We start from the raw sequence: 21,802 nt of genomic DNA on the forward strand, positions 1-21,802 counted from the left end.
ACTGGCACATAGTAGGCACTTAATAAAGACTTGCTAATTGATTGATTGATTACAGAGGTGATGGTCCTCTGCCCTCTGCCTTGAGCAGATCCCATTTGGAGAACTGGGCTCTGTTCTGGGCACCACATTTTGGGAAAGACATTGATGGAGAGTGTCCAGAGGAGCAAGGCTGTTACCTACACAGAGTATGCTTTTAAAATGTTTGTTGAATGAATAAGTGAACATCCAAGATGATGATAGCCCTCCAAACCATATTCTATGGAGAAAGACTATGGCTATTTAGTCTGGTAAAGGCTTAGAGGAGACATCTTCCCTCTCTGACCTTTTGAGTTCCCTTGTATGCGTTGTCTTCCCCAAATAGAATGTAATCTCCTTGAGAGCAGGAACTCTTATTTTCCTGTTTTTGTATCCCTGGTACTTAGCAGACAGCCTAGCACATAGTAAGCACTAATAAATCGCATTCCTTCTCTCTGTCTCTCTCTCTCTGTCTCTGTCTTTCTCCTCTTCTCCTCCTCTTCCTCCTCCTCCTTCTTTCTCTCTTTCTTTCTCTTTTTCCTCCTCCTCCTCCTTTTCCTTCTTCTTGTTCTTCTTTGAGAGAATCAAATGTGATCTCCCCGTTGTTCAAGTCCCAGGGGCTTCTTTCCCCATCCCCACCATTCCTTCCTTTTCCTGCTGAGTAAACAGTTAACCAGTAGATAATGCTCCTCCCAGATAAAAACACAATACATTATTCAAGCCCCAAGGGCTTATCTCCTCCTCTCCAAAATTCTCTTCCTTTTCCTGCTGAGTTAGCAGTAGTTTTTTGTCCCACGGGTTGGGGTACATGTTTAAAAGCATCTCGAAGAATGTGCATCTGAAATAGATGATGGGTGGAACAGAGGAGGGACTTTGTGTTAGATCTAGGGAAAAAAAGGAAGTTTGTTGTGTGGCAAAGTGCATCACTCTTCCAGAGTGTGCGCTCTTTCTTGCAGGATTGTAATAAAATGGCCTTCCTTCTTCGCACCAGACCAGGAGTAGTGCCTCAGTTTACCCATTTCCAGCATTCTTCTTGTTGTTGTTGCTGCTGTTGTTGTTATTGTTCTTGTTCTTCCTCTTGTTCTTCTGTTCTTGCTCTCTCTCTCTCTCTCTCTCTCTCTCTCTCTCTCTCTCTCTCTCTCTCTCTCTCTCTCTCTCTCTCCCTCCCTCCCTCCCCCTTCTCTCAAATCTGCAAAAATGAAAGGCACTGAACTTGAGTTCCCTTTCGGTTCTCAGCTGATGATCCTATGATCTGAGGAGCTGATACATAGAAGAGGGATTACACTGAGGATTCTAGGAATTAGAAGGCAGTTTAGTTAGTTAGGTCAGGCAGATAGTTTAGCGGCAGAAGCAGGATTCAAACCCATCTCTTCTGATGCTAAAGACAGGGCTCTTTCTGCTAGATCACGGTGCTTTCTCATCATGTTTGGGGATGGAATGTGTGTATGTGTGGGGGACATGAGTGAATGTGGGAGGTCACACAGCCAGTAGGAGTCAGAACCTCAAAGCCAGGGATTCCTCATCCCAAGCCTGGCCACCCACCTATTATGCCACCCTGCTTCTCAGCATCCCTTTAATCCTTTAGGTGCCCCCAAATGAAAGTGTCCTGTCTTCAGGCTATAGTTCATTAAATGAGTCTGCTTTAAAGTGGGATGTGTCTCTCAAACCTACTCTAGAGGGGATTCTATATTAAGGGTGGAAGCTGATGAGAGAAAGGGCTCCAGTTGGGGGGTGGGAATTGTTAGTGAATCTAGTATCAGAGGACCTGAGTTCAAATCCTCCATCTGTTATTTGTTGACTGTGTGTGATCATAGGCAAGCCACTTCCCCTCTCTGGGCCTCCGTTCCCTGATCAGTAAAATAAAAGAGTTGGACTACATGGCCATGGGGTTTGCCTCAGGCTCTATATCTCTTATTCTGTGATCCTAGAAATCTAATGGGTTGGCTCACTGGGGGAGGGCAGGGAAGGGGAGTGAATATGAAACCATGACCTGGAGAAAGCAAAGGAAGGAGGTTCTGATATTGATCTTTTAGTCTAGGGGTTGGGGTGGGCTCATGAAAGTGGGGTAGAGGGGCTTTCCTATGTTCTTAAATTCAGGCTATATATAAGAACATCAATTCTACTTGTGCAAGGCCAGCATCAAATGCTAGTATAAAAATAAATTATTCTCATTTATGTAGACTTTAAGGCTTACAAAGAGCTTTACACATGTTATTTCATTGGATACTCACAACAACCCTGGAATGTAGGTGTTATTATTGCCTCCATTTCACAGATGAGAAAACTGAGACAGTCAGAAAATAAGCAACTTTCCCAGGGTCACCCATTTAGTAAGTGTCTGAGATCAGATTTAATCTTAGGTCTTTCAAACTCCAAGTTCATTTGCTATCTAGCTGGTATAGGGGCTGAGGGGGAGTGGGTGCTGATGGAACTAGGAGGCTTAGCTCTGGCTCCAAAGGGGAAATGTCTTAGGATTTACTCAAGAGTTATTCTTTTTGGATTATCAAGAGGAGAATGCAGTGAATAAAATAGAATCTGGGGGCAGCTACATCGCAGTGGATAGAGCACCAGTGGATAGAGCACCGGCCCTGGAGTCAGGAGTACCTGAGTTCAAATCCGGCCTCAGACACTTGACACTTACTAGCTGTGTGACCCTGGGCAAGTCACTTAACCCCAATTGCCTCACTTAAAAAAAATAGAATCTGCTTTGCAATTTACAGGATGAAAAGTGATACTCAGCTTTCAGAGGTTAAGTGACTTGCCCAGGGTCATACAGCCAGTATGTGTTAGAACTTAAAACTAAAATCTTCCTGACCTCTCCACTATACCACTTTCCCTCCACCATCCCCAAGAGGTGCCCAATTAAAAGTGACCCATTTCAATAGTCATTGAATGAGGCTGTATTCAAAGTAGGATACCCTGGACCTGAGATTATTCCTCCCTCTCCCCAGGAGAGGTGATTGTGTATCACTGTGGTCTCACTAGCCCTTAAAACAGCATCTAATCCTTTTGGATTGAATGAAGTCATTAATGGTGTTGCAAGACCAGACCAGGTCATTACCAAGGAGCTCAGCTTCTTCTGATAATAGGAAGGAAAACCTGAGATAATTGAAGTCTCCAAACTCTGTTCTGCTCCCCTAGGGTGAAACCTGCTAGTCAATTAGTTAATCCATCATGCTCTGAAAGGTTTGTGTTTCCAGAAGTTGCCCTGAACCTACCCCTCTCCTCCCTCTCTTCCCCTTGCCTCCCTTCCCTCTCCAAGACAGATAGCCACCATTAATTCTGGTCACTACCAGTCAAGAGCTAGGACAAGAAGAGAGACTCCAAACAGAGCTGAAAAATCATGCATGTTTATTTAACTTTACCATGATTATCTGGTACAAATATACCCAAGCATACACAGTATGCACCCAGCAGCCCTGATGCCTGGCACACCCGATGCCAGACAAGGGGCAGGGCATCACACGCACCCTGGATGATGCAAGCACTTTGGGGCTGGCAGCAGTGATTTTTCAGAAGGACCAGCCCCTCCAAATGTATTACATTCAAACCACAGTCTCCCACCCTCCACCCCCAAACCCTACATTTCCTTTAATATAAAGTGATCCCCATTCTTTTCACAAATAGAAAAATAAAGCAGCTACCCTATAGAAGCATCCATTCCCTGTCCATGGTCTGACATTCCTAGCTCCCTTTGCCTCCCTGGAGAGAATAACTCACCAGCAGATCAGAGGGTTCCAAATTACTAACCCAGGACTCAGAGAGATGATTTGAGCCCTAGAGACCTAGCTCAGGTCCCAGAAAGGGCTTCTTCTCTTGAACGAGGGCGTGGGGGGAAGGAAAGGAGAGCAAGAAAACTGGATGCAAAGCCACAAAGCTCTTACATAAGTCAGAGAATTCTCACCCATGCCCACCCCCAATCTCTGCACTTAAAAGATTAACAATCTTACTACAGTTGTAACATACAAAACAGATATCCCTTTTCCTCTCCCACTCCCTGCCCTTGCCCCTTCCCGCCCATTAAAGCTCCTTCATTATGAAGACACATCTATGTACAGTCCTATACCCTCAACAGAATATGGGACTCCTTTCCCTTCAAGCTGGAAGAGACCTCAGAGCTGAGGTGGAGAAGGGAAGTGACTGGCCCAAGGTCACATAGTAAGTAGGTGGCAGAAGTGGAGATTGGAGTCCAGGCCTGCTGACTCCTAGTCCAGGACTCTGTCCACTGCCCAAAGTTCATGTATTCCATTCTCTTCACACATAAATTAAAGGGGAACTAATATTCCCTACTGAAAAGAGGAGGTCACCCAGGAGCCACCTTCCTCTGGAGTGAAAAACCTCGAAATGGCCAGCATCAGTCGGTCTACCAGGGGCGCCACAGAGGACTAGGAGGACCTTTGAGGGCGGCCTGCTTCCCAGGGCCAGGAGCAGGGAAGGAGGGGGCCAGTCCTTCAGGGGCTGCCGGGGAGTTTTTCTGGAAGTGGCTGCGCAGCTTGGTCTGGGTGTCCGTCTGTGCCTTGTGGAAGGAGAGGAACTGGAAAGCTTCCTGTAGGCAGCGGGCATAGCCCTCCTTGAAGTCTGTCTGCAGGCTTCTGGGGATCGAGCCTGGAGCTGGAGGAGGAAAAAGGAGGGAGTGGGATGAGAAGAGGGTCCCAGAAGCAGCGCGCGCCCGCCCACCCGCCAGCCAGCCCAGCCCAGGATCTGGTCCTGGGTCCCTTCCCTAGCCCCCAGCACAGACAGCATCGAGGGTCCCACGCTCACCTTTGCCCTGCAGGTGGCTCTGCTGTTTCAGGTAGCTGACGGTCATCTCCAGGATGTCCGCCTTCTCCAGTTTAGAGTTGGGCTGGTGTCTCTGAAACTCCTTCTCCAGTAACAGCTTCAGCTGCTCGATGCTGCTGTTGATGCGGTCCCGGCGCATCTTTTCCACCACCGGCTTTCTCAGCTGTTGAGAGAGAAGGAGAGGGAACAGCGGTTAGTAAAGAGTCCTTCCTCACTCTGCCAGCCCCAGTCATTCGCTTCCCCCAGTCCTATTTATTTAGTCTGTTTCCAAAGACTAGAGATGAATCCTTGTACAAAGTGTGAGAAACTTACTTTGTTTTTCTCTTTGGGAGTCAGGAGGGAGCTATGCTCCATGAAGTCTGTGGTGGGGGCCATGGGGCTCTTGGCTAGAAAGACAGGAAGGAAGATAATAAGAACAGTAACGTTTGTTGGTAGCTGGACTGCTCGCCGCTCAGCAGGTCCAGTATTTATCCACTCAGCCTGCCCCAGGATCTGTGGGGCTCGGGACTAGCTGACTTTCCCACACTCGCTGGCCAATCAGAAGCCAGGGCAGGACAATGAGAGAAGCATCTCTTCTTGTATGCTTGGGCTTCGGGTGAATAGGCTGGGGATAATGACGCTCCCCCTCTCCCCCTCCCAACCCTGAGCAGGTGGGGACTCTGTGGCTAGAGAGAGAGGAGGGAACCTGGACTTGGAGAAGCTGGGAACAGGCTGCTGACTGATGTGGGAGATCAATAGCGGTCCCGGTCCGGACACAATGTACAGTTCAGGGAGATCTATGAATGGAAATGGAAATAACAGGTCTCCCCTCCCCCCCAACACACTGCCGAGTGGCGGGAAATCTTAGCCATGCCCAGGGGAAAGAAGAAGGAGGTTCTCTCCCTTGGTGTATGCGGCAGGGAGCACACTGGGAGACCTGGCCTGAGATGGTGGGCGGGGGTGGGGGTAATGGCTATAGAACAAGATGGGGAGCTCCTGGTCCACTGAAAATGACCCTAAAATAGGACAGACATCTCTTCCCCGTAAATAACTCCTCCGGCCAAATTAGGTGCCAGATCCAAGTTTAAAGACAGGAATAAGAAAATCTAAGTGAATGTAACAAATGTTTATTCAGAGCCTGCTAGACCTCAGGCACTGTGGTAGGATAGAAACACAGAAGTAACACAATCTCTGCCCCCCTCCCCAAAAGAGTTTACATTCTACAAAGAGAAGTAAATTATAATAATAACTAACATTTTGGGGGCAGCTAGGTGGCGCAGTGGATAGAGCACTGGCCCTGGAGTCAGGAGGCCCTGAATTCAAATTGGGCCTCAGACACTTATCACTTACTAGCTGTGTGACCCTGGGCAAGTCACTTAACCCCAATTGCCTCACACACACACACAAAAATTACATTTAAAAAAATTTAAATAATAATAACTAACATTTATCTAGCACTTATTATGTGACAGGCACTGAGCTAAATGATTTACAATTACCTCACTTCTCACATCAATCCTGAGGGGGTAGGTACTATCATTATCCCCCTTTTGTTGATGAGGAAACCGAGGCAAAGAGAGGTAGAAGTGACTTGTCCAGTGTATAACTAGTAACCATCAGAGGCTGGAATTGAAATCGGGGTCTTTTTGATTCCAGGCCTGGCACTATCCATTTCACCATCTAACTACAACATGCACACAGAATAAACAGAAAGGAGTTTGGGAGGGGGGAACATTAACAAGTAGAGCTGGGGGGCAGCTAGATGGCGCAGTGGATGGAGCACCGGCCCTGGAGTCAGGAGTACCTGAGTTCAAATTCGGCCTCAGACACTTAACACTTACTAGCTGTGTGACCCTGGGCAAGTCACTTAACCCTAATTGCCCTGCAAAACAACAACAACAACAACAACAACAAAAACAAGTAGAGCTGGGATCAGGAAAGGCTTCCATGAAAGAAGTGAGAGGAGCCTTGAAGGAAACTGGAAATTCTAAGAGACAGAAGGAAGTACAGAAAGCATCTAAGAATGGTGGAGGGGGGGTGGGGATGGGGATAGACCATCATGTTTAGAGGAAATGGCCTTTGCGAGCACTTTGAGCTCTAGATCAGTGATTCTATTATATTATTATTGTTTTATTACCATCATCATCAGGAATCAGCCTGACACAATGGAAAGTACTCTGGATTTGAAGTCAGAAGGTTTGGGTTTAAATCCCAGCTTTGCCCTTCAATACCTATTTAGGCTTGAGCCTATATCTGAGCCTCAGTTTGCTTATCTATAAAATGGGGGTGGGGGTGGATTAGATGACCTCTAAGGTTCCTTCCAGCTGTAAACACAGTCTTTTTGGTCCAGTCTAGCACTCTTGTTTGACAGAGACCCAGAGAGGGGATGTGACTCAGCCACACTCAAACAGCAAATGAGAGTTGGACCTTTAACCTCCGGCTAGGTCCCTTCATTCCTATTCTAGGGCTGTCTGCACAGTAATTGCAGTAGATGACTTCTAGGGGAAACCCTTGGTCTGGTTTCACTGTAATCTACTGCTTTCAGGGGCTAAAGCTCTGGGAAAATCCTCTCTTCCAGTTATTTTGATAGGTCAGAAGGTTGAGCTAAATCTCCCCTATATCAAAATCCAAAATGCATGTGGCCTGTCAATCATCCAGCACCTGGTTACTGAGCACCTACAGCATGTCTTAGACATTAAATGGGAATACTTAGAAACATAAGGCACAGTCTCAATGGGGACATCAGCCTGGAACGTGCACATTGCACACGCTAATTATGATAATTGGCAATTATGGAGCAACTTGGAGGTTGGCAAATGATTCCCCTAAATGATCTCATTTGGGTGCCAGTGAGGTAGGTACTATAAATATCACTAGGTCCATTTTACAAAGGAGGAAACTGAGGCTCAGCAGAATGATTGGATTTGTCCCTGGTCACCTAGCTACTAACCATCAGAGTCAGGATTCAAACCCAGATCTCTCCTCACCCCAACTCCAGTTTTCTTTCTGCCATATTGAACTGTTGGAGTGATTGGAGAGTTCCAAAGAAGGAAAAAGAGTGAGATGTATAAAGCCAGGAAAGTTTTCACAGAGGAAGTAGACTTTGCCTTCAACCTAGAAAGAAAGTCGAGATTATGAAAGATGGAGACGTGAGGTGAGGAGGAAGAAGAGAAGCAAAAGTACAGAAGTGGTACCCATTCTATCAACAGGACATCAGTGAGTCTGTTTTCCAACAGCCCCACAATTTATCATTTGGTGTTTTGTTTTGTTTTTAATCTTTTCCAAGTTAAACAAAAATAGAGAGGAGGTGAGGGAGTACTGTAGATGTAAAATGTTGCATGCACTTTCCTCTATTACAAAAGATCTCTCATGAAATGAGAAATCTATAAAGCTTTATAATGTGATTTTTTTTAATTTTTGTGGGGCAATGAGGGTTAAGTGACTTGCCCAAGGTCACACAGCTAGTACATGGCCAGTATCTAAGGCTGGATTTGAACCCAGGTCTTCCTGAATCCAAGGCCAGTGCTTTATCCACTGCACCACCTAGCTGCCCCAAGCTTTATAATGTAAAACCAAAACACATCAACAAAACCTTTTTTGAAAAGGGAGTAAAATAAATATAGTAGTAACAGTAAAGTTAGCATTTACATAGTATTTTAAGGTTTACAAATATTTTCTCACTTGATCCTCACAACAACCCTGTAGGAATGTGTTTTTGTTATCCCCATTTTACAGATGAGCAAACTAGGGCAGGCAGAGGTTAAGTGACTTGGCCAGGGTCACACAGCTAGAAGCATCTGAGACAGAAGATATACGAAAGGGAATAACAGGTCATAAGACTGGAAAGGAAAGAATATGAGCTACAATAACACCTGATGCATCCAGGCCTATTTTCCCTTAAGTTGCCAGGGGAGTTATAAGGGTTGCTTTTCCCAGGTCAGCTACCAGGAGCAGATACATAAGGGGAATTGATTGTTTTGGACTTCAGAACTATTGATTCATAGGTGGGGGCAAGGATGGGGAGGATTTATAACTTACAGAGTCAAGTCAAGAAGCATTTATGAAGCACCTACTACATGCCGGGCACCAATGCTAAGCACGAGGAATACAACAAAGGACCAAAAAACAACAATACTCAGTCCCACTCTCCAGAGGCTCTTGGTATAATGGTACTAAGTCATGTAATGGGTAAAAAGCTGTGTGCTTCAGAAAAGCACAAGATTTAAATCCCAGATCCACACAGGCTTGGGCACATTCCTTTCCCTTCTCTGGGCCTCAGTTTCCCCAACTGTAAAGAAGATTGGACTTGATAGCTAAGGGCCCCTCCAGCTCTGATATGCTGTAATTCTGACTCAAATCGGTTCTCTGCCACATCTGTTCCTGTGCCCTGGACACAGGCCTGTTTGCCTCAGTGGCCTACAACCATGCCCACCCAGGTAAGGCAGACGTGGCCACCTCCCCACCTCCCAGTATCTGCTTCCCCGGACCCTTTTGTGCAGCCCTCAATGGCCTCTTCCCTTTTGTATAGATCGGCAGCTGGGAAGCTCTGGGTCCTTTATGTCAAGTTGTGGGAAAGTTTTTGTGACAGTGTCTCACGTGTTTTCTCAAAAGCTCTTGGATCATGTCTGGGCCCATGTAATACCATCTCAGAAAAACTCCCCAGGTTTGGCGGCAGAAGCTCAGGATCTCATAAACGTGTTTTTTTGTTTTGGGGTGGTTTTTTTTGGTCCTTGTTTTTTTGGTTTTTTTTAAAGACCACAGAATTGTGGGAGAACAATAGGTCAACAGAAGTAACAGAGAAAGTCTCCATTTCATAGGTAAAATGAGCCCTATGGTAAACAACCAGGACAGGGACCCCAATTAACAAGGGAAGCTAATGGGCTTGGGTTCAGACAGGTGCTCATTAAGCTGAGAGGGCCCTAACAAGTCAGCTGGTCCAACCCCTCCTTTTTCAGATGAAGATACTGAGACACAGAGTAGGGAAGGGACTCGTTCAAGGTCACACAGAGTTAGTGACAGCCTTTCACTTAAGGAGATATGGGCTCTTCCCACAATATCCAATAATCAGAAGGTCAAGTACCCCTAAAATTAACTTTTTTTGCATAGGTGGGGAACCACGGGTACAGAATGTTGTATATGTGGTCAGACCTAGTTGAGGTGTTGGCTAACTTTGAACTACTTTTCTTTTTTAGTTTTTTTTAATGTGATTCTGAGGTAGGGAAGAGGCAAGGGTGTATTTGGACACAAAGATGATGGAAAAAAAAAAGATGCAGACAAAAATTGTAAATTAAAAAATAGTTATTAAGCCCAAATTCCATTTTTTCTATATTTTTTTTCTTTCTTTCTACCCTCTCTCCCACAGAAACTGAATTACAAAGTTGATGCAATATTAGCCTGGAGAAGAAAAGGCTCAGGAGTTCCTGATAGCCCCCTTCAGAGTATAGTCCCATGAAAAAAGACAAAAGACTTTTTCTCCTTAGCCTAGGGCAGAGCTAGGGGCAATGAGTGAAAACTGAGAAGAGGCTGAATTTAAGGCTGGAAGGGGGGCTAACAAAGAGTGTTATCACCTAGTGGCAGGGGTTATCTCAGAAGGTGTGATTCACTTCCTCTTGTCTGGAATTTCTCATCTCTAAAATGGGAATAATAATGGTACCTACCTTCTGGGGTGGTTGTTTGTCCTTCATTCTCAAAGAGGACCGTGACAGACATCATGACTTGCAATGAATTAAAATGAAGAAGGGCTGTGCAAATTCACAATCCTTACTCTTTCCTCCAGAGCCATCTGGGTCCAGTGGCAAAATAATCCGGATGACCGGAGATAGCTCCAGATGTTGAAGGCAATTGGAATAACATAGCTAGTGTCTGAGGTGAGATTTGAACTCAGGCCCTCCCAACTTCAGGGCCAGTGCTCTATCCAGTACACCACCTTGCTGCCCCTGCTCCCCAAACCCCATTGCTGTAAGGTTAAAATGAGATATTTATAAAACACTTTAATTGATGTAGAAATGCTTACCAGGGGCAGCTAGGTGGCGCAGTGGATAGAGCACTGGCCCTGAAGTCAGGAGTACCTGAGTTCAGATCTGGCCTCAGACACTAAACACTTACTAGCTGTGTGACCCTGGGCAAGTCACTTAACCCCAATTGCCTCACTAAAAAAAAAAAAAAGAAAAAAAAAAGAAATGCTTACCATCATCATCAAGTTCCATACCACTAGAGGTCTTCAAGAAAAAGCTAGATAATCATGTTGGAAACATTGGAGAGGGGATTGTTGGTCAGGTGTGGATTGGAATGGATGTGCTAGATGGTCCCTTCCAACTCTGTGATTACAGGATTCCACATATTTGTAATTTATCCATTGGGCTCAATTCAACATGGCAGATCATATAGAAGAAATGGGGCTAAACTGAACCCAGAGGCTAAAAGGGGGGGAAAGGACAGTTTTGTACCTTCTCAGTGGAGAGGTACCTTCAAAGAAACCCAGAAAAGCTAATTCAGGGAGATGGGAAGAGTATCTTTTTACTCCCTTGTATAGGAGCTTCCGCTAATCTCTTTATACCCCCTTGGATGGACTGAGCCCCAAAGGTTCCTTAAGGAAGCCCTAAAAAGTCATGAGAAGGGGTGAAGGAGGGGATTATGGTGGGGGAAAGTGCCAAAAAGTTGGCTGAGAGTCTCTATCTCAGGAAATCACCCAATTGAAATGAAAGCAAAGACACTCTCTCTGAGGGACAATGTACATTACCAGTCAGCTAGTACCCAGAATACCCAGGGTTTTTAGTCTTTGCTCTTCCACTAATTCACTGGGTCACCCTAGGCAATTCACACTTCTCTGATCCTGTTTCCTCCATAACATGATGGATTTCAATTAGATTACCTTGGAACCAGGACCATGTAAGATCAAGATCTCAGAGGTGGACTCCCCCAATCCAGACCTGAACATCTCATCCCAAAGAGAGGTTTATACACACCACACACACACACACACACACTTGAAGACCTTCACTGATGAGGAACTCACCATTTCCCAAGGCAGCCCATTTCACTGTGAGAGAACTTTAAGTGTTAGGAAATGTTTCCTGATCTGAAGCCTAAATCTGATCCCTCTTTGCAATGTGTACCCATTGCCCTCTGGGATTAAGCAGAACAAATCTGCTCTTTGGGGCAGGCAATGTGGTACAATGAAAAGAGCACTTCATGTAAAGTTAGAAAGATCCAAATTCATATCAGACCCGATACTCACTAGTTGTGGCTAACTCACCTTCTCATCTGCAAAATGGGGGCCCTGGCCAAGTCACATAACCTCTAACTGCCCTCAGGAAACTCTAAGCCTGTAAATGGGACAGCAGAAGCCAATTCACTTTGGTGGAGAATGCTTTCTCCTCCAGAGCTCTCTATAAACTAATTAAATTATGGGTTCAAAAAATGGGGCACTAGGGCAGGTAGATTGCTTGATGGATAAAGCACCAGCCCTGGATTCAGGAGGACCTGAGTTCAAATCCAGCCTCAGACACCTGACACTTACTAGCTGTGTGATCCTGGGCAAGTCACTTAACCCTCATTGCCCTGAAAAAAAAAAAATGGAGTACTTAAAGTATAGCTTATAAAAGGACCTACCACACAGGATGTTTGTAAGACTGAAAGATAATACACATAAAGTGCTTCACAAACCTCAGAGTGACAGAGAATGCCAGCCAGTATTAGCATTCCCATTATAATGTAAAATACTTGAGGGCAAGGGCATAAATGGGATGAATATTGTGCCCTTTTTCTCTCCCTTTAGACAGTGAGCTCCTTGAGAGCAGGGATTGCTTTATGTCTTTCTTTGTATCTACATCACTTAATGCAATACCTGGCACATAGTAGGTGCTTAATAAATACTTGACTCTGTATAATCCCCAATGCCTAGTACAATGTCCAACACATAGTAAGCACTTAATAAATGATGGATTGATTTTCCCCCCAGGCTAACCATTGTCAGGTGCTTCTATTGTCCCTGGTTTGACTTGATCTTTGGGAAGTAGAGGTGGGAAAGAGTGTGGAGGGAGCATCACCATCCTTGGAAAGGAAGGAAAGAAATAATTTGACATGTAGAGACTACTTCAGATCCTTTCTGAATAACTCTGCTCATGGATTTGTTCAGTCATTTTCAACTCTTCATGACCCCATTTGGGGTTTGCTTGGCAAAGATACTGTAATGGTTTGGCATTTCCTTCTCCAGCTCATTTTACAGATGAGGATACTGAGGCAAACAGGGTGAAGTGACTTGCCCAGGGTCACACATCTAGGAAGTGTCTGAAGCCAGATTTGAACTCAGAAAGATCAATCTTCCTGTATGGACTGAGCCACTTAACTACCCCTGCTCATGGATAGAAGGGACTTATTTCTAAAGATCTTCCCACAACAACAAATGATGAAGCCTCCTCTTAATTATTCATGTCAATTTTGGAGAGAAGGTGGGAAATGGTATTAAAAAATGAGGGGAGGGGGCCTATTTCTACTACGTTGTGATAATGAAGCTCTAGCCTTTTCGGGCAGCCCGAGGGAAAGGAGAGAGAGAACAAGACAAAGAGGAAAAGGAAGGAAAGCAATAACATTCACACCATGTGCCAGGCTCTCACTAGGCACTATGCATGTTCAATGCTTTTACAGATATCTCATGTGATATCCACAACAACCCTGTGAGATAGGGGCCATGATTATTTTCACTTTACAGTTAAGGAAACTGAGGCAAGAAAAGGATTAAGGAAGTTGCCTAGGATCACATAGATAGCAAGTGTCTGAGGCTGGATTTGAACTTAAGGTCTTCCTGAGTTGACTTCCTATCTACCATACTATCGACTGCCTCAGGAACCAGAGGAGGAATAGTGCTAGATTTGGAGTCAGGAAGACCTGAGTTCAAATTCCACTCCCAGCATTTACTAGCTAAATGACCACTGGAGCAAGTTATTTAATTTCTTTTTGCCTCAGTTTCTTCCTCTGTAAGATAGGCATAATATTATCTGTAATACCTGCTTCACAGGGTTGCTCTGATGTTTGAAAGAGATAATGTATATACAGTGTTTTGCAAACCTAAGAGTGCCATTTGATGTCTTATTCTTTGGGAGGAAGGATGAACCATATTAAAACTACTACACGGGGCAGCTAGGTGTTGCAGTGGATAAAGCACCGGCCTTGGATTCAGGAGGACCTGAGTTCAAATCCGACCTCAGACACTTGACACTTAACTAACTGCGTGACCCTGGGCAAGTCACTTAACCCCCATTGCCCTACCAAACAAACAAACAAAAAAAAAAACTACTACGTAGATGAATTTGGGAATGTCTTGAAGGGCTTTGGATAAACAAGGTAGTGCAGTGGATAAAGCACTAGATTTGGAGTCAGGAAGACCTGAGTTCAAATCCAACCTTAAACATTTACAAGATATGTGACCATAGGCAAGTCACTTAATCTCTCTCTGCCTCAGTTTCCTCATTTGTAAAATGGGAATAATAATAATACCTGCCTCCCAGGGTAGTTGTGAGGAAAAGATGAAAGAATGTTTGTCAAGTACTTTGCAAACCTTAAAACACATTATAAATCCTAGCTGTTTATTGTGTTTATTGTTATTATCTTCTTAAACTATCAATGAAACTTGTATGCACTTCCTGGCCAGGACAGGGATTAAGCCTGAAATTTAATGAAAACAATTACTATAACAAATTAAGGTTTTTAATTGGGGCAGAGGAGTTATAACTCATGATACCATCATAGCAAGTGTTAGGAGTACCCAAAGATGAAAACTGGGGGCAGGGTTTATATGGAGTACCAGAACTGAGAGAAGGAAGAGAAAGGTGTTTCTCTCAGGTAGGTTCTTTTTTATGAAAGAATTATTTTGTATAATAAGCTAAAGTCCAGGAAGAAAGCTTGGGAACCTCTTGGGAAGGAAGAGTTTGGGAAATCTACCAAATAATCTACCAAAGTCTTACTCTGCCCAGGTTATTCATTGGCCTGGGAAATGAAGTGAGTAACAGTTCTCAGTTGTGTTTGTCTCTGGGAATGATCTCCAAAACTGGATAAGAAAAGTTTCCTGGAATTCTGAATCTGCTAGACATAGGCCATAAAGCAGAATTGGGGATTTAATAAAACAGCCTTCTATTTACAATCAAAAGACCAGGGTTCCATTTCTGGTTCTGAACCTCAGTTTAAGTATCTGTAAAACGCAATGTGTAAGGCAGTTGGTTTTGTCAATTGATGGTTGAAACCTTGTGAGAGGTGGAGCTCTGATCTATCCTGGAGGGTAGTTAAGTTTTCCTATTCTTTCAGAGATGCGTGTTATCTCTTCATTAACCTCTAATATATTTTAATAAATGTTTAATACCTAAACTGTTAAACTGTTGTCCTAGTTACCTTTCCCCACGCTGGGGACAGGTGACCACACACATTTAGTTTTACCTGTCACAATGGGAATAATAATACTTTTTCTGTCTACCTTAGATTGGACTGCATTAGAGACATCAGTTATGATATAGTGGGAATAACAGTGATAACCGCTAATTTTTTAATAGAATTTTAAGGATTGCTAGGACTGTTTTAAGCTCAGATCAAATGAGATAATCCATATAAAGTGCTTTGCAAACCTTAAAATGCAAAAAAAATGTTATTTAGTATGCAGTTAGGTGGTATTGTTTATCCTTCATTTTTTGTTTTTGTTTTGTTTTTTTGTTTGTTTTTTTGTTTTTTAGTGAGGCAATTGGGGTTAAGTGACTTGCCCAGGGTCACACAGCTAGTAAGTGTTAAGTGTCTGAGGCCGGATTTGAACTCAGGTACTCCTGACTCCAAGGCCAGTGCTCTATCCACTGCGCCATCTAGCTGCCCCTTTGTTTTTGTTTTTGCAGGGCAATGAGGGTTAAGTGACTTGCCCAGGGTCACATACCTAGTTAAGTGTCAAGTGTCTGAGGCTGGATTTGAACTCAGGTCCTCCTGAATCCAAGGCCAGTGCTTTATCCACTGTGCCACCTAGCTGCCCCCTCATACTTCATTTTCGAAGAGGAACAGTGATATCACAGGCTGATGTCTTGATGCACCAGTGAATTGGCTTTAAGTGAAGCAGAATTCTCAGCCTCACTCTCTCTTCCAGAGTCATCAAAGTCCAGTGGCAGGACAAAAGTCAAGATAACTGCTGATGGCCCAGGATGCAGTGAGTGACTTTGGTATCTTCCATGTCTGATTAAGTTCTAAGTGCTCTATAGCACCTGCTTCAGTCACCTTCATGGCCACTGGAACCAATTTTTTTCATCTGCCCATTCTTCTAGGGAGTTAGGTGGCAGGGTAGTACTGGACTTTGAGTCAAGAAGATCTGAGTTCAAATGCAGCCTCACTGACTGGCTGTGTGGATAAGACTTCTGGCTGCCTCCATTTCCTCATCTGTAAAGTGGAAATAATAATAATACCTACCTCCCAAGGTTGTAGTAAAGATCTAATGAAATAACCCCATGTGAAGCACTTTACAAACCTTAAAACGCTACATAAATGTTGGCTATTATTATTGTTACAAAGTGATTTACCACATGATCTCATTCGATCCTCACAACTTTGGAAAGTGGGTATTACAGGAAATAGTACTAGGTTTGAAAGCAGAAGACCTAGGCTAGAATCCTGATTCAACCTCTTACTTCCTTTGAGACCTCAGGATGCATTTAATCCTTCATTTCTTTTCTTTTCTTTTTTTTTTTAATGCAGGACAATGAGGGTTAAGTGACTTGCCCAGGGTCACACAGCTAGTAAGTGTCTGAGGCCAAATTTGAACTCAGGTCCTCCTGAATCCAGGGCCAGTACTTTATCCACTGTACCATCTAGCTGCCCACCTTCATTTCTTCATCAGTAAAATGAGGGATTTGGACAAAATGTCTTGAACTTGACTCTCCCTTATAGATTCTGTCTTCTAGCCAGACTGGCTTACTTGCTCTTCCCCATGCTCAAAAGTTCATCTCTTCCCAGGTTTCTTTGCCATGTAGGCATTCCTGGCTGGAATGTCCTGCCTCCTGACATCCTCTTTCTATCCCTAACTCTATTAAGGGCTTAGCTCAGGTGCTAACTCCTGCACAAGGCTTTTTCTAATCCCTCCAGGTATTGTTTCTGCCTTCTAAATGACCTTAGATTCCCTTGACAGGTGATGTATTTACTTCTCTAGCTACCTGTTGCTTCCCTCTACAACCCATGCAAGTTCCTTCAGGGTAAAAGTCTTTTGGTGTTTGTCTTTAGATCCTGGGCACTTGACACTTGGTAGGTGCTTCCTAATGGTCCTATTGATAATGGGATTCCTCTGTAAAGAATTACACTCTCCAGCAAGACCTAATTAGGAATAAAAGAACAGGTTTATTGGGGTACAAGAAAAACTAGCCGGGAGGAAGTGTTTTGGAGAAACAAAACACTTTCCTCCCTGAATAGCTCGGGGAGCGCCCTTTTATGAGGTTTAGATGGCATGAGTAAGAGTGTCCCTTATTGCGTGAGGGGCTGGGGGTTCTCTGGAGTTGCACTGGGGTAGGAGAGAACGCTCGTGAGCAATCTGGTGATGGGCATTAACTCTGTCCTGATGGGTCCTAGCAGTCTGCTGGTGGACGGTTCCAGGTGGTCTTCTCCGGATGTAGTCCCTGCCAACAGATTACCTCATCCAGGTGCTCAGGAGGACTATTCCAGCAGGGTGGTGGTCCTGGAGCATGCTCAGTTTGATCTTGTGTCGCTTATCTCTTTTGGGTGTGTATGTCCTTGATCGAGCTCAAGGAGAGGCCTACTTGATTTCAAGGGAAAACTCCTGCGGTTTCAAGGAAAAAGTTCCTTGACCTCCCCAGACAACTGTTGGGGTAACCGGGGCCCATAATCCTCCCATAACATTATCCAGGCCTAAATTCTAAGCTCCTAGGATCCCATGAACCACCGCTGCCCCGACCCACCTCCAACATCTCTGAAGAGTCTCTGTCTTGGGGCCAGTGGAAAGGGGGAGGGAGAGAGGCCTATAGCTTAGATTCTGCTCACAAGAGATGAGAGCAGCCTGAGCTTTACCCCTACACTGGGAAAATGTGGGAACGGGAAGGCTGCTGGCTTGGCCAGATGTTCAGCCTTTCAGGCGGCTGTTGTGTTGGTCAGAGAAACTGCTGCTTCCCTGAGGTCTTCAAAGGCAGAAAGGATGGTTTCCCCCTTGCCCCCACCCTTGCCAGACCCCTGGCTTCTCTTCTAATGGCTGTTACCCAGATGGCCTTTGGGGAAGAGGATTTCCCACTGCACACAAAGCCAAGTCAAGCACCATCGCTAATGTGGTTTGTAGGCAGGCACACTTCTTTTGTGGAGGGAATGAATATAGTTAAGAAATGGTGTGGGAAACTAGGGGGGGCCCACACTTCTACCACCTTATGGTAATGAGTCTCTGATCCTGCTGGGTAGCCCGGTGGGAATTAAGGAGGAGGGGGAAGGAGGAAAGGGAAGGAGGGGGGAGAACACGGGAAGGAGGAGGAGGAAAAAGTGGAGGGAAAAAAAGAGAAAAGAAAGGGCAATGAGGAGGAGAAAAAACTGGAGGAAAGGAGAAAGAGGAGGAGGGGAAAAGGACATTGGAGAAAAAAGAAAGAGGGGAAGGAAGAGGAAAGAAAACAGGATGGAAGGAAGGGAAAGGAGGAGGAAGAACGGGGAAGAAAAAGGAGGTTGAAGAGAAAGGAGGAGAAAAAGAAAAGAAAGAAGGAAGAAGAGGAGGAGAAGGAGGAGAAGGAAGAGGAAAGAGGAGAAGGAAAAAGGATGAGAAAAGAAATGAGAGGAAAAGAGGAGGAAGGAGAGAGAAATAGTAAAAAGATGAAAGAAAAGGGGTGTAAGAGAAAAAAGAGGAGAGAAGAGGGAGAGGAAAGGGAAAGGAGGGGAAAAATGAATAAGGAGAAGGGAGGGAAGGGGAAAGGAAGGAGGAAGACAGGAAAGTGAGGAGGAAAAAGAAGGGGAAGAAAAGAGAGTGGTGCAGAAGGATAAGAAGGATAAGAGGAGACAGAGGAGAAGATGTAGAGGAGGAGGAAGAGACAGAGGAGAAGAAAATAAGGCAAAGGAAGGCCATGTTATTTGTGGAAAGGAGTTGGGTTGGGGCAAACTAGGTCCTGGACCTGACAATCGCATATACACCGGTGTCTGTGTGTTTGTGTATATAGAGGACACTAGTGTGCCTCGTTGTATATCATTAGCTTCTGCAATCACTAGTCACAGAAACAAGTCTCAGCCCTATGAAAAAGAAAAAGACCCTGGGGGAGACTCAAAGGATTTGTATAAACCCACCAAGGTATTTGGTACTCTATGGATGTTGGGCAAGTGAGACATGGGGGTATCCTCATTTCATGGTCTTTTATGTAAAAACCTTGATCAGAGTAATAACCACTCACCTCCAGAGATGGGATGACAGAGCCTGCTACCCACCTCCTGACCCTTGGAAGGGAAATGGACTCAAGATGCAGAATGAAACATACAGTTTGAACATGGCAAACATTTGTGTTTGCTTAGTTTATTTATTATAAGGATTATGTTTTTCTTTTTTTTTTTAGTGGGGGAGGAGAGGATCTGGTAGGCAGTCAGCTAGAGATAATGGAGAGAGAGAGATGCACAGAGAGAGACAGAGACAGAGAGATGAGAGAGACAGAGAGAGAGAGGGAGGGAGGAGGGGAAGGAAGGAAGGAAGGAAGGAAGGAAGGAAGGAAGGAAGGAAGGAAGGAAGGAAGGAAGGAAGGAAGGAAGGAAGAATCAAATAAAGAAACAGAAAGTCATTAAAGCAGTTTTAAAGAGCATAAAAGAAAAAGGAAGGAAGCATTTATTAACTACTTACTATGTGTCAAGCACTTTACAAATATCTCATTTGATTTTCACAACAACCCTGGAGGTAAATGCTATTATTATCCCCATTCTACAGTTGAGGAAACACAGGCAAACTGGTTAGCAAGTGCCCAAGGATGAATTTGAACTCGTGTCTTCCTGACTCTAGGCCCAGCACTCTGTGGATTGTGGCATTACCTAGCTACCTAGTCACAGAACTATTCTGGTCTTTAGTGTTCTCATTTTAATACCAAGGTGGTTGGACTAGATGGTTTAAGATCCTGACTCCAAGCCCATGGGTCCATCTCCATTGTGCCACCTAGCTGCCTCTAAAAGAAGAACGGAAGGAAATTCAGGAGACACTGAGAAGCAGGACAGCTTTGAAAGTAATATGTTAGGGGGCAGCTAGGTGACGTAGTGGATTAAGCACTGGCCCTGGATTCAGGAGTACCTGAGTTCAAATCCAGCCTCAGACACTTGACACTTACTAGCTGTGTGACCCTGGGCAAGTCACTTAAACCCCATTGCCACACCAAAAAACAAACAAACAAACAAACAAAAACACCCAAAGAAAAAAAGAAAGTAATATGTTGAACTTATTATACCTTTCCAATTAAGCTAATTAAAAATGGATATCTTTTGTTTGAACATCACCAATATTTCTGAGTGCATTTCTCCCACCTTCCCTGCACAGGAATCATACCTTGTAACAAAGAATTTTTAAAAAGAAATAAGGAAAATAAGCACAATAGTTAAGTTCAATGAAACTAAACATTATCACCTAAGTCATGTAGTAAATTCAGTGTCTTTTATCTCTGCAAAGGAGTCAACCCTCTCATTTTATGTAGGAGCAAAGTAGAGTCCTAGGGAGATGAAAGTACTTGACTAAGGTCACATGGCTTAAAAGGATCTGAGGCAGAATTCAAAATTAGAACTCCCTAATTCCAAGTCCAGACAATGAATGAATGAAATGTTTCTTGCCCTTTGCTCCGGGCTGATTGGTGCGGGTACCCCGAAAGCACTGCCCTCCACAACCAAGCCCAAGTCTTTGAAGAAGCTGGTGGAGGAGAGCTGGGAGAAGAACCAGCCCGAGATGGACATGTGTGACTGCAGCATCTCCAACATGCTGGATGTCCACAGCTTGCTTGTTTACTTTGTCCCACATCACACAACTGGTTCTCAGCCACAACAAGCTAACAACTGTGCCTCCAAACGTGGCAGAACTGAAGAATCTGCAAGTGCTAGACTTCTTCAGTAACCAAATGGAAGACCTGCCCATGCAGATGAGCAGACTCCAGAAACTCAAACACCTGAACCTTGGTATGAACAGGTTAAATACTTTGCCCCGAGGATTTGGCTCTTTACCAGTCCTGGAGGTCCTTGTCTTGACTTGTAACAATATGAATAAAATTCTCTTCCTAGAAACTTCTTCTACCTTACCACCCTGCGTGCACTTTATCTAAGTGACAACAATTTTGAAATCCTGCCACCAGATATTGGGAAGCTCACAAAGTTGCAGATACTCAGCCTGAGGGATAATGACCTGATATCACTGCCAAAAGAAATCGGGGACCTTACACAACTGAATGAACTGCACATCCAGGGGAACCGCCTGACTGTCCTTCCCCCTGATCTTGGAAACTTGGATTTAACTGTCCAGAAGCAGGTCTTCAAAGCAGAGAATAATCCCTGGGTTACCCCAATTGCTGACCAGTTCCATCCTGGAGTGTCTCATGTCTTTGGATACATCTGATCTGAAACATACAAGTACCTCTATGGTAGACACATGCAAGCAAACCCAGAGCCTCCGCAGAAGAATAACAAATCAAAGATCAGCTGGAAGCCCCTGACAGCCAAGAACAAATAAGGATTTACTGAGGACTGACTCTCTCTCTCTCTCTCTCTCTCTCTCTCTCTCTCTCTCTCTCTCTCTCTCTCTCTCTCTCACACATCTCCCCCCCGTCTGTCTCTCTCTGTGTCTCTGTGTCTGTCTCTCTCTCATCTCCCCCTCTCTCTGTCTGTCTCTCTGTGTCTGTGTCTCTCTCTGTCTCCATCTCTCTTTCTCTCTCTCTCTCTCTTCTCTCTCTCTCTCTCTCTCTCTCTCTCTCTCTCTCTCTCTCTCTCTCTCTCTCTCTCTCTCTCTCTCTCTGTCTCTCTCATCTCCCCTGCCCCATCTCTCTCTGTCTCCATCTCTCTCTGTCTCTCTCTCATCTCCTCCTCTCTG

The 21,802-nt window shown here is 44.6% G+C and overlaps 1 protein-coding gene and 1 pseudogene across 1 annotated transcript; one reads left to right on the forward strand and one right to left on the reverse strand.

Annotated features, from left to right (window-relative positions):
* Window positions 1–3,349: 3,349 nt before the first annotated feature.
* Window positions 3,350–5,224, reverse strand: LOC122749661 (transcription factor HES-5-like). Its single transcript, XM_043996128.1, has 3 exons — window positions 5,107–5,224; window positions 4,777–4,957; window positions 3,350–4,626 (listed from the first exon to the last, which is right to left on the reverse strand). Exons 1-3 carry the CDS (start codon window positions 5,167–5,169, stop codon window positions 4,379–4,381), a joined length of 492 nt encoding a protein of 163 aa, XP_043852063.1. The 5' UTR covers window positions 5,170–5,224; the 3' UTR covers window positions 3,350–4,378.
* Window positions 5,225–20,539: 15,315 nt separating this feature from the next.
* On the forward strand, window positions 20,540–21,445 carry LOC122748181 (annotated as a pseudogene).
* Window positions 21,446–21,802: the final 357 nt, after the last annotated feature.

Source organism: Dromiciops gliroides, chromosome 3, assembly GCF_019393635.1.
Source record: "Dromiciops gliroides isolate mDroGli1 chromosome 3, mDroGli1.pri, whole genome shotgun sequence".
NCBI lineage: Eukaryota > Metazoa > Chordata > Mammalia > Microbiotheria > Microbiotheriidae > Dromiciops > Dromiciops gliroides.